Raw genomic sequence first — 15,100 nt, 5'->3', positions numbered from 1 at the left:
GGAGAGCTTATAATTGGTGCCTAATTATAGTGTCTTAATTGATTCTTGTAATCTTATTCTTTTGTAATTATAAGAGTCCGAGTGTATGGCACCCTCATCTCTGCAACAATATGTGTAAACTGCAACTGTGATTTGTAATACAAATTAGTCCCTCTGTTCCAAATTATAAGATATATAATTTTTTTACACAATCTTCGATGATATATTTTGACCAATAATTTATTTCATATTAAGCCATCAACGACTATAAAATTAACATTACATTAATCTGATGAGTATGTGTCAACGGTTGAGGACGTGAATCAGATATCGATCAAATGACCTCCAAATCATTGCATTATCTATATACTTTGTTAGCAGTGATGCTTTCGCTTTTGGTTACGTAGCTGCTACACTAATCTGCAAAAGGAAAATGAAAAAGAAAACATAGCAAGGCATTTTGAGCTTAAATTTAGTTAGCATTATGTTAAAAAAAAGTTAACAGTTATATAAACTATTTACATGATTGTTCGTTAAGATCCAAAATCTTTTGCTTACCTGATGCTAATTTTATGGGCATTTGTCAAGTTGTTTACAAAATCTTCTTTATCCTTTTCATGGCACGGAATAATCTAGCAAAACTAGCCCCAAGAAATTTTCTATTATACTCACTTCAGTGGGATAATTTTGACCTATAAGAACAACAGAAAGAAATTGCCCTTTCTATTTTGCTTTTAAAAGTAGAGTTTCTTTGCTTTTCAATTTCACCTCTGTATGGATGAAGATCACAACCATAACTTCTGCTTGAGCTACCCTGTAGTCACAACAACGACCTTTGTCTTGATAACATGCTACATTTCTTTTAGATCACATATACTTGTATTATGCTCTCTCAAAACTATTTGCTTCATGTTATACTAGCCACTAAGTCACACTTTGTGCGACAAGGAATATATACCCACCCGTAAAAAAATATTTAATATATATTGAAGTGAAAAATATGTGCAATGAGTAGTACTTAAAAAATAATCATATTTATCGAGAGAAAGAGGAGTTAAGATAAACGGAGCCAAGCGTGGGAAGCTAATTAATTCATTTTATTGATTTCTCATTGGCAATCAATATAAATTCACCAGTATATACAAATATTCATTTGATTAAGGTGTAAGTAACAATACGACACTATAAAATGCTTCTCTAGAGCACCACATAATTAATGAACTCTAGAGCACCACATAATTAATGAATTATGACGATATATTAGGTTCCTTTTAAGGCCCTATTTATGCTGAATGGAATATAAACGATATATGAAAAAAAATTGAATTGTTGAATAATTTGTGATACTTATTTAAGAGTATACACGAATTTATTAACTATTATAAAATTTAAAATGGATTTAAAACAATATTTTAAGAATTTCATATGTAGCTCGAGAAGCATGACACCGAATAGAATGTGATGTTCATGGCTCCACCATTAGATAATGAATGTAATGAAGTTGGTATGAAACTAAGTGTGAACGTAACTATGCCGTTGATTTTTTTTACTCACCCGCCCAACATGCGGTGCTTGCAGCTTTGCGAGGCTTCTACTGGAAGCTGCTAGTGTCTTTTTGAGTACGGAAGTACGAATCGAACGGTTTATACAATTTGCTGCCTGCATCTAACGGTGGACAATTTGTAGCTTACGTGACTAAATTAGGATTCAAGAAAGATTAATTCTTTCACTACTTTAGATTCTGATAACTGAGTCACTGCATTATCCTCTAGATATTAAAATCTAAATTGAAGTCTACCATAGCTCAAATTCAAGGGGTTACATTCGTATGTTCTATTTCTTCATAATAACACAGGTTTTGTTTTTTTCTGTTCATGACCTTATTTACATTTTCTTAAGTTGACATAGAGTGCTGGGACTAAGAAATGCAGGTGCAGAACTGGGACTTTAACCACTGTACGATTCAGTGAGAGAGCAATGCTCAATTGCTCATGCTAAACAAGGTTGTGGTAAATGAGATATCACAAGATGATGGATTTGGTGATAAGTTATATTATTATCTTCACTGAATAACAAATAGTTAATTCTCCTTATTTCACCATTGATGCTAATCTCTAAGTATTGATAATATAATATCTTTCTAAGGAAAACATATTTGATATGAACCTCTTATTGTTTTCGTAAGGAGAAATAAAGTTGATCTCTCATTGTCAATAACAAAAGCAACTGAGTTTGATGGTATGTAAAACTAGATTTATCGGGTAAGTTGAATGTAAAAATTTGTGATTATGTAGCCAATTTTTTGTTTTGGATATACAGATTTAGTTACGATCAATTCTTATTTACCTGGCTTCATAATTAACAGTGCACTAGGTCCATCCAATTCAGCTGACCTATACATACTAATGCGTGGCAAATCCGCGGTTATTTTCTAGTCTTAACTATTGAAAGGTGAAACTCAAAATGAAACGAGGATGAGCCATATCATTCGATAAATATTAGCCATTGGATTCACTACAAGACAAAAGAGGATAAATGAATCTTAGCCGTTGGATTAGATGGATGGTGCAAACAATAATTTAAGAGATTTCCGTAGATGAAACTACTAGAAGAAGAAAGGAAGTGGAAAAGTTAAAGAATATACATATGAAGGTATAATGTTATACATATAATTTACGATTTGCATCTATTGTAAAAACTATTTACTAAGAAACCCTCATCGTAGCTAAAGATTCATTTGATTAATTTTGTTTCTAACAAATAATTTTAATATATTTTAGGAAAAAAATACTATAAAGACATGCACAGTTATGGTCGCCATAATACAAGTTTAATGATTGGGTAAAAAAATATAAGTTTAATGATTTTCACATGAATTTAAATGAAATCAAACTTATTCCTTAAAAACCTACAAAATATTTGTGCATAGGCTATAAAAAACATGTGCCAATAAAAAGCAAGGGGTCATGCAACCACGTAGACCTATAAGACAATAACTTATAAAATTTGTAACAAATATTAAGCTATTTAGTGTATTATCATAATATTAGTTAGTCTGACCTATGTTTTTTTTTAGCAACGACCAACGAGAAACCTATAAAAAAAGATTACCACTCCCACATACCACATAATAGAAGGACTAGAGTCGCGCGAATGGGCAATATCATAGTCTAGTTATGATTGAATTGTTTAGTGTGTAGCTCTGCTGTATAGTAATTCAGTATTCAGCAGCCAACAACAGAGAAATTGTTTTACATCTCTAGCAAGTAACTATCTATTGCAAGTTGTCATTTATGAGCTATTTTTGTACATGTTCTTTAGCATGTAGGTGATTGAAAATTTTTAGCTAACTCTCTACCTCAATTGGCTTGAACCGAGAGTGGTTAACTGCAGATTTGAGCGTTGAACACATAATTAAGTTGCATTAGCTAGCTCTAGTGGTCCAGAAGCATTGTGCCTTTGTCTTCCCTCCTTTCTCTCCATGTTTCCCACCAAGCTGCTGCTGACGTTGCTCTTATTTGACACGTGTCACTCTTGATTTTTTGGTGGTTGCATTCAGATAAATATTTGATCCGGTTGGGTAAAACTTTGTAGATATACAAGATTAGCCTTATTTTATTCTATCATTTTTTCCCAACTTGCAGTGAGATGTACTAATATATTCTAACTGAATGTCGCATTGAATATCTGGCAAATTAAACATATCAAGACACCAATTTTCCACTGCATTGTCTTCATCATTGAATTCAAAATAAAAAACAGCATATTAAAACATACCAAAAGTACATTAAAATTACATTTTCTTCAACAGTATATATATGCTATTGTGAAATTACTTTTATACCTCAAAATAAAAAACAGCATATTAAAACATACCAAAAGTACATTAAAATTACATGTTCTTCAACAGCATATATATGCTATTGTGAAATTACTTTTATACCTCAAATGTAGCAGGATTATCCAAATCTATGTTATTATCATCCGTGTGATTTGTTGTTAAAATCGTTGAATTCTGCAAAACAATAAATCATTAAACAAATTTAATTAGTATTGTCAAAAGACGCCAACTATTGTTAATGTGATATTTTAGTACCTGAAATGTTGGCGCGCCATATTGAAATTTGTTCCTGTGCATTAAATTGTACAAATGGAATAATGCAGTAGAATTTATTTACACATAAATTTGGCACTTAGGATAAAAATAGGAAAAATTGCCAAAGTTTGGAAGTCTGCCAGTTTCCTCCGAGTGGGCCGGTCTGACTGCCATGTGTTGGCCGGTCAGACCACCGGTGGAGGGCCGGCCAGACCGGCGGTGTGTGGCCGGTCTGACCGGCAAGTCCAAGTCCGGGTCTGTTTTGCTGGGTCTCGAAGTTTTCTTACTCGGAAAGGTATATTTTGGGTTTACTCGAAGTTTTCTTAGACATGGAGGAGGGCTTGTAAAGGGTAAGACCAACCTCTATATAAGGGACATGGCCAGTTCAATTGTAACTAATCAATCTAAAATCAATCAATCGAATCGTTTTTCATATTGCTTTTAGTTTTCTCTTAGTTTGTCCATCTTTGTCGATTTGCGCCGTAAATCGTCCGCCGCCGCTGCGAGAGTGCGACATCTCTTTGTAGGTTTGTCCTGAAAACCTTCCGTTTTACCCACAAGACTTGCCTGAAGGTATTGCTTTCTTTTTTTTTTTTTTTTTGAAGTGGCTGAAGGTACTGCTTTGCATATCGGTTTCTTAGCAGTTGTTAGTAAGGAAGATAAATTAGTTGTCTGTGGTCCTGAATCATCTTTCTTTGGGTTGTTGATATGGTTCAGAAGACCAACTGCTATCTAGGGCGAACAATTTATCATTTAGCAAACTGCATGATGGTACTATTAATTAAGCAAGAAATTTGAGACATATACTTGATGCTGAGTTGTTGATTTGCTGAGATAAATTTGAGACACAATACGTTGAAATGCAAATATTTTAGGAGCTTGGTGATGGTAAGGTTATCCTGCACATGCTTGGGTTAGATTATTGCAGGTTGAGATCGCATTCCTTTTATTTGGGGGTATAAATGGTGGAATATAAATCAATGTTATAATCGTGGGACAACCTGATGTATATTTTCAGGTTCACTTGCATGCTTTCTGTTGTGCTCATTCCAGTAACATCCTGAAATCCAAGTACTGACTTTGAGCAGATCAAATTTTCATGTGGCAAAGAAATGGAATCCTTGATGAATTGTACTCACCTTCATTTGTTCTAGTTAATGGAAGTAAGAACCACTTCCTACAGTCAACTGAACATCAATTAAATTCGTGTGGCAATGGACAAAATATTTAGAAAAGTGAATACGAGCTCACGGTTAAGGTTTATGAATTCAGTCCGGTGATGTTAGTGCTAAAGAAAAATTGTTCATTGATGGGTTTTATTCCAAGAAGAATTTAGATATGAGGTGCTGGGTTCGACTTCCCATGGGAGCGAATTTTCTAAGATTTAACGGTGTTGTGCTTTCAGTGGTAGGCGACATACCCGTCGACAGCGAGGCGCCTATGGTGATTTCGTTAATCTCTCCAGGATTTGCTGGCCCAGTCTTTGAAGATGCTCATAGGGGTAGAGTTTGCGTACGTGTGTTCATAGAGGTGAGTGCGCGTGCGTTGTGAGTGTCTGCGTTGTACTGTGTAATTCTAAAAAAAAAAGAAGAATTCAGAGATGTTATGTGCTTCAGCTGAGTATGCTAAATATATCAGATGGGTATCCAATATATATCAGATGTTACTACTAGCAGCTGTTACATGGACGGTTGATGGCTATGTAATTCCAACAGGAGATGCTATGAAGATAGAGCAACATTTCCAATGTGATACATTCAATGCAAGACAGACAAAGTATAGAGCGAAGTTATTAAGCCATATGTGAGCAACTCTAAGAAAATTCAAGAGCTACAGGTGTAATGGGATCCCGGCGGTGAGTTCCTTCCATAATTCATATGGACGAGCCGAAATTCAAAGAGGGAATTGTTAGGAATTCAAGTGGGCCTCGCAATAGGGAGGTTCTCACGCAAGCATTGGCCCAAGCTAGGGCCCCAAATAGAGAGACAACAAAACAACAACAATAGAGGGATCTAAAGTGAACTTATTCCTTCAGGAGGCCATGGAACAGAACATTGGCGAACGGCGGTGGTGGTAACCTGGAATTGGTTGGCTCCTTGCTGATTTCCTTCACCAGCTCTCCTCCTTACTCCAGCCCCTTACCTTAGCTTCTAGAACCTGTATCACCTTCCTCTTTTCTCCTTCAGTTTCACCTCAAGCAGCTAGTTGTACTCGTGAGTTGTATTAGAAATTGTTATTATTTTGTTGATTGACAGAAGTGGGTTGTTAACCTAAATATTATGCTATCTAGTGATGTAACTGAATCTTTTGCATTTTCCATGCAATATATCAGTAACCACTTCCACTCATGGAAGATGAATTATAGACTACTAGAACCGATGAAAATCTACAATTATTCTGAATCTAAAATCCAGCAGTTCAAATAGTACAAACCAACATTTTCATATTTATTGGATAAAACAAAGATTTTCAAGGAAACAGTTACAGAAAATAGGTCCGGCTGGTTGAAACAGAAACCCCCGGAAGAGGCGGGGAAAGCCGCCGTCGCGGCGGACGAGGGGAGATGTGCTCCGGCGGGAGGCGCACGAGGTCGCCCCGGTCGAAGTGGAACCAGGAGCAGAGAGCTCATCCATGGCGGCGGTGAGGGAAGGGAGGCCTCAGGGAGGATTCCGTTCTTCTGAAGAGCGCGACAAGGAATCAATTTTTTTACAGGAGTTTGCCATGGAATCGATTTCCTGCCTCCTTTCATGAAAGGAGTCAGATTCCTTTGGCTTTTTCTTAATCTGTTTTGTAGATGGAATTCAACCAAGGAATTGAGTTTTTTCACACCTGCAGCAGTGACAACTGAAAAAGGTTCTCAGACTGAAGAAGAGCTCAACTTTAGTTCGTCCATGTTCAGATCACGCAGGTTAGGAAATAGTAATTTGTCTTCACTTAATAAAACAATTATCACTGTAAATTTTCTTGATTGACAGAGATAAACTGAAAATTTCGAGCTCAAACTTTGGTTCTTAACAGTAGGCAACAGATGATACTTCATGAATCATACATGTTCAGAGGATGCAGGTTAGGAAACAGAAATTTTACCTTTAGAAAGTTATTTGCAGATAAATTTACAGCATAACTTGAGGCCAGAATTTCTATGATACTAATACAATCATATTCTAGTATAACACTGTAATTATTTTTCCCTATAGATAACTGAAAATTTTAAGTGTCTGACAAAATTCTGAAGAAACATTTGTATCAACTCTAGAGTTGCATTTCTACATGTAAGCTATTTAGGAGATAACTTTTCGGCCTCGGAATGTTGTTAAAATCTTCACATTTCTTTACTTGTCCATCCTCATTAGATTGTTCACAACTTCCCTCATGGAAGGTCTTGACTGGCAAGCCAATTGTGTGCAGTACATGGCCAGGTCCAGCAAGTCCAGTGCCTTTGCCTGCTCATCTTCAGGCCAGTACATGATCTCCTCATCGAGGCATTCCATGATGACGCGGCGATCTGCCTGCGTCAGGTTCGATCTCATCCATGTCACAATGTCCACACTGTCCCCGAATGCAGGATCCACAGGCATCTTCCTGCACAGGAGCTCAAGTAGCACTACTCCGTAGCTGTAGACGTCGCTCTTTTCGGTTAATCTTGTGTAGTACCCATGCTCTGAGAAGAAGACATAACGATTGTTGAGTACTCAAGTTCAAGACGACTGTGATCTGAGGAATATGCAAGTGAAAGAAGGAAGATTACCGGGAGCAATGTAGCCGAGGGTGCCAACAACAACTGACACCGTGGCATCCAAATCATCATCTTCAACAATCTTCCCCATGCCGAAGTCTGTGAGCTTCGGTACTAGCTCGGTGTCCATCAGTATGTTGCTTGACTTGACATCTCTATGAACAATCATGGGAACACAATCATGATGCAGATAAGAGAGGCCTTGTGCTACACCGAAGGCGATCTGGTGCCGGACTGTCCAGTCAAGGGCAGCATGAGGCTTCCTTCTGTGCAACAGTTCAAACAGCGTCCCCTCGGGCATGTACTCGTAGAGGATTAGGCCGACGCTTCCACGGATGCAGTACCCAGCCATCCTGACGATGTTCCGGTGCTTCACTGTGTTCAAAATCTTCATCTCAATGGGGAGTTTGCATTGTGACAGATCAACTGTCTTGACTGCCCACTGCTTTCCAAGTTTGCACTCTGTCCGGTAGACCGTCCCGTGCCGACCTCTTCCAATGACATACTTCTCGCTCCAATTGTCAGTGCCACGGAGGATATCTTCGTAGGTCAATTCTTCTGGTAACTCCTCAGTTGAGTCCATATTACGGACCGAGACACGATTCGTCGATAGGCGCTGAGACCTCTTCAGAATGTAACGAATAGCAAACAGACTAGCAACCATAACAGAGAAAGAGGAGATTACCAATCCGACAACAATCCGTGTTTTCCAGGTTCTATTTTTCGCAGATTGACTCTTCAAGCATGGTGCATCGCTGGAGTGTACACATAATTGAGGATTCCCCAAAAAGCTTTCAGGAGACTGCGCGGCGAGCTTAGCCCACCCAGCTGGGAGCTCACCAGATAGCTTATTAAAAGATAGATTAACAACAGAAAGTGAGATCATGTTGATCAGCTGTGATGGAATTATACCAGACAATGAGTTATTCGACAAGTCAAGTACTTCCAGATCCTGAAGGTTGCCGAGGCTACTTGGGATTTGTCCGCTCAACTGGTTGTTGCTAATGTTAAGAGCTTTAGAGATGTACTGAAGACTACCTAAGCTGTGTGGTATAGCTCCTTCTAAGGAATTATCACCAAGCTGCAACTCGAGGAGGGCCTGAGTTGCAGTGAAGGAGTCTGGTATTGTTCCAGTCAGGTTGTTTCCAGCAAGTAATAGATTTTGCAGGCTACCAAGTGTTGTGATCTCTGCTGGAATACTTCCACTGAGAAAGTTATTTCCAAGATCCAGAAGGGCAAGTTTCTTGCAATTTCCCAATTCATGTGGTATCGGTCCGGTCAGCCTGTTTGATGACATGCGCAGAGTTCCAAGATTGCTCAGGTTGCCGAGCTCACGAGGTATTGGACCTGAGAAGCTGTTGCTTGAGAGATCAAGCTTTGTGAGGTTGCTCCATGAACCGAGCGCACTTGGTATTATCCCTTCAAGTAGATTGCTGCTCATATCTATGTATGACAACCCCCAATTGGTGCCAAAATCTGCAGGTAAGCTCCCATTGATCTGATTATTGTTCAGATTAACCCTGTACAGAGACTGACATTTAGCTATCTCACTGGGAAATCCTCCGTCAAACTGGTTGTATCCAAGATCAAGAACTGCAAGCTGGCCTCCCGTGCACAAACCAGGTGGAATTGCGCCACGGAAATGGTTGCGAGTGAGGTCAATATGAAGAAGCCCCGGTGTTGTGTTCAGCCCCAATTCCTGTGGTAGCTCACCAGTGAAGTTGTTGTTGTACAAGGTGATATTCGTAAGATTCCTCATTTGAGTGATATCTGAATGTATCTCACCACTGAAACTATTATTGTTGAGTTGCAGCACTGCCATGTTGGATAATCGCCACAATGCCAGAGGAACTGGACCGCGGAGTATGTTATCGAACAGGCTCAACTTCTGCAGTTGGTTGAGCTCGGCGATATCCGGTGGTATCATCCCAGAAAGGCTGTTGTTCTGAAGTGCTATTTCCACCAATCCGCGGCATTTCCCAATCTCCGGTGGAATTTCACCTGTAATTCCATTGTCCGCAATCGAGAACAACTGCAATCGGGTCAAATCACCGATGAACTTTGGAATTGAGCCGGTAAACCTGTTGCCATTCAAGTAGAGCATTGTCAACGATCGACACCGCCCAATTGCTTCAGGGATTGTGCCGGTGAACGCGTTTTCCGACACCACCAATTCTTCCAAATTCACAAGCTCACCAATGCTTGCCGGCAACTCCCCGACGAAGGCATTATCATCAAGGTAAAGCGTTTGCAAGTTAGCCATGGAGGCGAAGAAATCGGGCACCTCGCCGCCGATTTTGTTGTAGGATAGATACAAGACGGTGAGGTTGCCGCAGTTGGTGAGGCTGCGGGGTAGCTCTCCGGCGAGCTGGTTGGAGTAGAGGCTGAGGTAGACGAGCCCGCACCGCGGCGGGAACTCCGGCATTGGCCCGGATAGGTTGTTGCTGCTCAAGTCCAAGTAGGTGAGCTCCGGGAGCGCGGCGGCGAGCTCCGGCGGAATGGCGCCGGAGAGGGAGTTGACGCAGAGGTCGAGGTACTCGAGAACCGATGAGCCGGCGGCGAGGCCGGTGGTGGGGATCTCGCCGGTGAGCGCGTTGCTGTTGAGGTCGACCTTCCGCAGGCGGCGCGAGGAGAGGATCTCCGGGGGGACGGCGCCGGAGAGGGAGTTGAAGCTGAGGACGAGCGTCGCGATGCAGGAGCACGCCGCGAGCGCCGCGGGGACCGAGCCGGTGAAGCCGTTCCGGCTGAGGTCGAGCGCGGCGAGCGCCGGGAGCGCGCAGAGGCGCGGCGCGGACGCCGCCAGCTCGCCGGCCAGCCCCGCCCCGGAGAGGTTGAGCGCGGCGACCGCGCCCGCGGCGTCGCACGTGACGCCAAGAAACGCGCAGTGCGGGGCGCCGCCGCCGCCGCCACGCCGCCATGACGGCCGGAGCACGCGCCGCGACGGCGGCGGCAGAGACGCAAGAAACGAGCGCAGGACCGCGGCGGAGTCCGCTCTCTCCGGCGGCGGCGGCCGCGCGACGACGGAGGCGGCGAGGAGCTGGAGGAGGAAGAGCAAGAATCGGGGGGCATGCGACATGAGAGTGAGCTGCTGCTGCGGCACGGCGGCTTGACGTCTTCTTCGCCGCGTGGTCGTGGTCGTGGAGTGGAGTGGTGAGTGCGCGCGTGGAGGAGGAGGGACATAGAGAGAGACGCGACATGGATGGAGCTATCATGGAGGAGGAGGAGATGGAGGGGAACCTGGAACCTCACCATGGTGGGCGGTGGCGGCGGCATCGCATCGCATCGCGAGGTGGTGGTGGTGGTGGTGGTGGTGGTGGATGCCGCCGGATCGGCTGCGGAGCGCGCGCGTGCGTGCGCGCGTCGCGTCCACGGTCCACCTCACCGCAGCGCACACTCTCCAGGGATGGATGGAGACGGAGGAGAAAGGTGGTGGACTGCTTTTCGGCTTTAGGAAAAAGAGAGAATTCAAAGACAAGTTCCAATAGGGAATAACTAGTGCCCCTTTATTGGAAAATGCCTCAATTCCGTCGTCCCATCTAGAGAAAAAAATCGAACACATCTCACTATAACTTTGCTGCATGCAGCCTTGTATCCTTTTTTAGATTCTCTTTTTACACACATGTTACATATGCTTTCTTACTAATTATTAGGGACTGTCTATTGTTCAGTCGACAGAAAATAGGGGTCCAAATCTGTCGATTTTTTCAACCAATAGATTTTGATCTGACAGTCCAGAAATTTGACAACTAAAAACCGTAACAAAAAATAAAAAAACGAATCTGTCAAAGGCCAACTTAAAAAGCCCACACTTAGGCCCAGATAAGAAAAAAAAGATATGAAAAAGATTACGGGCTCAAAACAAAATTTAAGCCCAAATAAAGCCCAAAAATAAGGGAGCAAACCCCCGTGACAAAATTTGCAATGCAAGTAGATTTTGACACAATCACGTGACCAATGATCAAAAGAGGCAAAATCTCAGAGAGAAACACAGATAGATCGAAGAAATGACACTAGGGGAAAAGATGGAGATGAAGGAAAAGAAACACAAAATTGCAAAGATTAGAAAAGAACAAGGTTCTTCCAGACAAAAATCAAGGGAAGAAAGTTTGGGAATCAAAATTCAAGAAAATATCAAATCTCAAGGTACCTGTGATTCTTTTGAATTTGTACATGTAACTAGCTACAGATCTGGACTTTATTCTGATTCTTCCTTTTCTTCATCTGATCGATATCTTCTTCTAATCTTGTGTCTTTCTTTTTGTTCTTACAACAAAACAGAGTTTAGAAAAAAAAAAGTAGACAAATAGAGGGCAGCAATAAAAAACATCACCAGAAAAAACAAAATGATGAATGATGATTACAGATTTGTTATTGGAAATTTGTATTGCTTAGAGCTTCTTTTCTTGTTTAGCGGTTTTGAAGACAGAATGCTTGGTTTTGAAGTCTGAATGCTGAATGATGATTACAGCTTTGTTTCTGCAAAGCTCTGAAATCTGCACTAACGTTGAGAGGGCTGAGAGTTACAGTGAGATGCATTCTGGATTTCAACAACCTAAAAGATAATATCTGGATACTAAAAGATGTACAAACCCACAGAGTTACAGCAATACTGCAGCCAATCTAATAGATTACACTACTTAGGAGAAGTTCAATACAGAGAACAAAGGAATATACAGATATCTGAATACACTGAATTTTGCACTATACTGCAATTGATTTGGATCCTTTGAAAACACTGAATATTGATCTACACTGCAATTGATTTATAATCAGCATTCTGTCTTCTAAAAATCCTCATTGAACAACAGACATCAGACAAAAAATACATACAACAGAAGAAACTGATTCTACACAGCAATTAGAACAAAAATAAGATTCTGAAATTTGAACCAAATCTGTAATTTGAACCAACTCTGAAACAAACTGATTGCAGTTCAGGTCCTTTTGTGCTAAGAAACAGAACAAGATTTACTCTGAAAATTCTGGTTGAACAACACATAGTTGTGTTCTATTAAAAAAGTATGAAAGAACAACACACAAACAGCCACAGAAAATGGACATCACAACAAAAATAATTTGCACAAAACCACATTCGTATAATCTGAATGTACAATAGAACAGACAATAGCACAAGAACAAGAAAAAATTACACATAGAACTGCATACTTGATTAGCCATCTGAAAGTCTGAAACACAAGTATAAAACTTCAAAAACAATATAAGAACAGCACTCTACAGCAAATATGTAAGTAACATCTTGTAGACTTAAGACTTTACAGAAACATCAAAGATTTCGTATATATTTGATCCTGTTTATAGAATCAATAAAATCTGTTAACACTATAAAATCTATAGAATGTTACTGAACAGACCATAACTCATAATTGCATATTAACTGATTAGCAGGAAATTTAGAAATTCATAGGAAAACTCAATTAGAGCAAATTTAAACTTCAGTTCTCAGACAATAACGTGCTCTGAATTTTCTTAAGAAACAAACATCCGAGTATTCATACATATAGCTGCAAATAAAATTAAGATTTCACAACAGAGTTTTGGGAGATTCAAATAATACTACAAAACATCAATTCTCAAACTATAAATTGCTCTGAATTTTATTAATACGGAATTGCTATTCCTCAAAACTACAAAACTTCAATTTTCAGTATATTTCAGGGACGCTATACTAGCACATCAATCAAAAGGATATAACAAACTTAAAGATACAGAATATTCGAAGCATTCTAAAGTTCAGACCATAACTAAAAATTGCTCCAAGATGCCATACACCATTCAAATCACTTAATTGACAATATTCAGCAGCATTCTAAAATTTGTTCTTAAATTACAGTCATTTTGTACAAGAATTACATAAAACAAACACTGTAATTTCAATACCAAAAATATGTAACTAACAGGACTTAGAAATTATCTGTTTGTGATGAGCAGACATTCATCTAGCACTTGAGAAAAATACTTCACAGAAAGTCTAGTGAGCTTAGTATCATATGTTGTATCCTTCTTCATTGAATTTTTCTGCAGAAGAAAAGTGAATTCATTTAAAAAAAAGTTATACATAAATTTTAAAGTCATAAAGACTATAAAAAGCATACGGCTTATTTACCTTTGTTTTATGACAGTAGAGTTTTCTTTTCATACCAATCAAAACATTATCTCTATATATTTCAAGTAAAGATGAATCCAACTTATTTTTGAAATCAACAACTGTTGATTCAGTTCTTTTCCTCTGTGAAAAAAAAAAGGAAATGCAAAATTTTTAAAACCTGAACATGGTACTAAAATACATCCATTTTCACATATAGTATTAGAAATTACAGCGTTTTTGTTTGATAATTACATAGAAAAAACAATGTAATTTCAGTGCCAGAATTATGTAAATGATATCCAATTTTAGATTCATGAAGAAAAGATTGAAGTTATAAACTTAACTTTGAGTTTGCAATGTATAATTCTATAGAGCAAAAATGGTTGACACGAGCAATAGTGCTGATATAAAGTTTAGGCATGCAAATTTACTAAAAAAAAATTAACTACAACAATAGTGCAGAATAAAGTGTTGAAAGAAAAAAAAGATATTTTAGCAAAAATAGAGTACAAATGAGCAAAGAAAAAAAATAGTACGAATCCACATGCATGGATTCAGTTTTTACATACAGAAAGCAAAAATAAGTCTGAACTGAAAATAAAAAATAAAAATTAAGTGGTTACCCCTGACATATTGAATTAGCTAGAATGAAAATCTTGCAAAAATTCAAACATACAGCAATACATCTGACAAGCAGATAAACAAAATTGGATCATCTATACACTGTCATCGAGCACATGACAGATAAAAGGGAAAAAAATAAAAGGTGCTATACATTAATCAACTCTTAAAAAGATAGTAAATATTCCTCTGATTCTCCAACCTACTAAAACCTTTCCAGACGAACCCAGTAAATCTCTATACACAGCCTCTCCAAAACCAACTTAAAATGAAACCACCAAAAATTATAATTATAGCAGCCAAACAATTCCACAAATATACTAGCACAAATCTGCCATGCCAAGGACACACAAATGTAACCTACAATGAGAAGCTGCCACCCATCAAAAGAAGGGAAGAAAAACTCAGTAAAACGATTCTACCAACACAATTGGTCCAAATACCACCCGAATTCATCGCACGGAAACAACTCCAACCTCTCTACAAATGACAACCCAGATCATACTCAAAAATCATGTTCAGCTTATCAGAGCACCTAAAACAGTTGACAACTAAATAAGAC

The 15,100-nt window shown here is 39.4% G+C and overlaps 1 protein-coding gene across 1 annotated transcript; it reads right to left on the bottom strand.

The window, feature by feature from the left end:
• Positions 1-7,142: 7,142 nt before the first annotated feature.
• LOC4348139 (leucine-rich repeat receptor-like protein kinase PEPR2) lies at positions 7,143-11,247 on the bottom strand. The gene is made up of 2 exons (XM_015757413.3): positions 7,824-11,247; positions 7,143-7,736 (listed from the first exon to the last, which is right to left on the bottom strand). The coding sequence occupies exons 1-2, from the start codon at positions 10,885-10,887 to the stop codon at positions 7,408-7,410; spliced, it is 3,393 nt and encodes a 1,130-aa protein (XP_015612899.1). The 5' UTR covers positions 10,888-11,247; the 3' UTR covers positions 7,143-7,407.
• Between the last annotated feature and the right edge of the window lie 3,853 nt (positions 11,248-15,100).

The sequence above is a fragment of the Oryza sativa genome, chromosome 10 (assembly GCF_034140825.1).
Source record: "Oryza sativa Japonica Group chromosome 10, ASM3414082v1".
Classification (NCBI taxonomy): Eukaryota; Viridiplantae; Streptophyta; class Magnoliopsida; order Poales; family Poaceae; genus Oryza; species Oryza sativa.
Note: the sequence above shows the minus strand (reverse complement) of the source record. Positions and strands in the feature narration are given on the sequence as shown.

Excerpts from the sequence above, each read along its gene's own strand:
- LOC4348139 (XM_015757413.3), bottom strand. The coding sequence starts at position 10,887 with ATGTCGCATGCCCCCCGATTCTTGCTCTTCCTCCTCCAGCTCCTCGCC. Across the intron at positions 7,737-7,823 it reads CCTCGGCTACATTGCTCCCG|AGCATGGGTACTACACAAGA; the intron begins GTAATCTTCCTT and ends TCTTCTTCTCAG.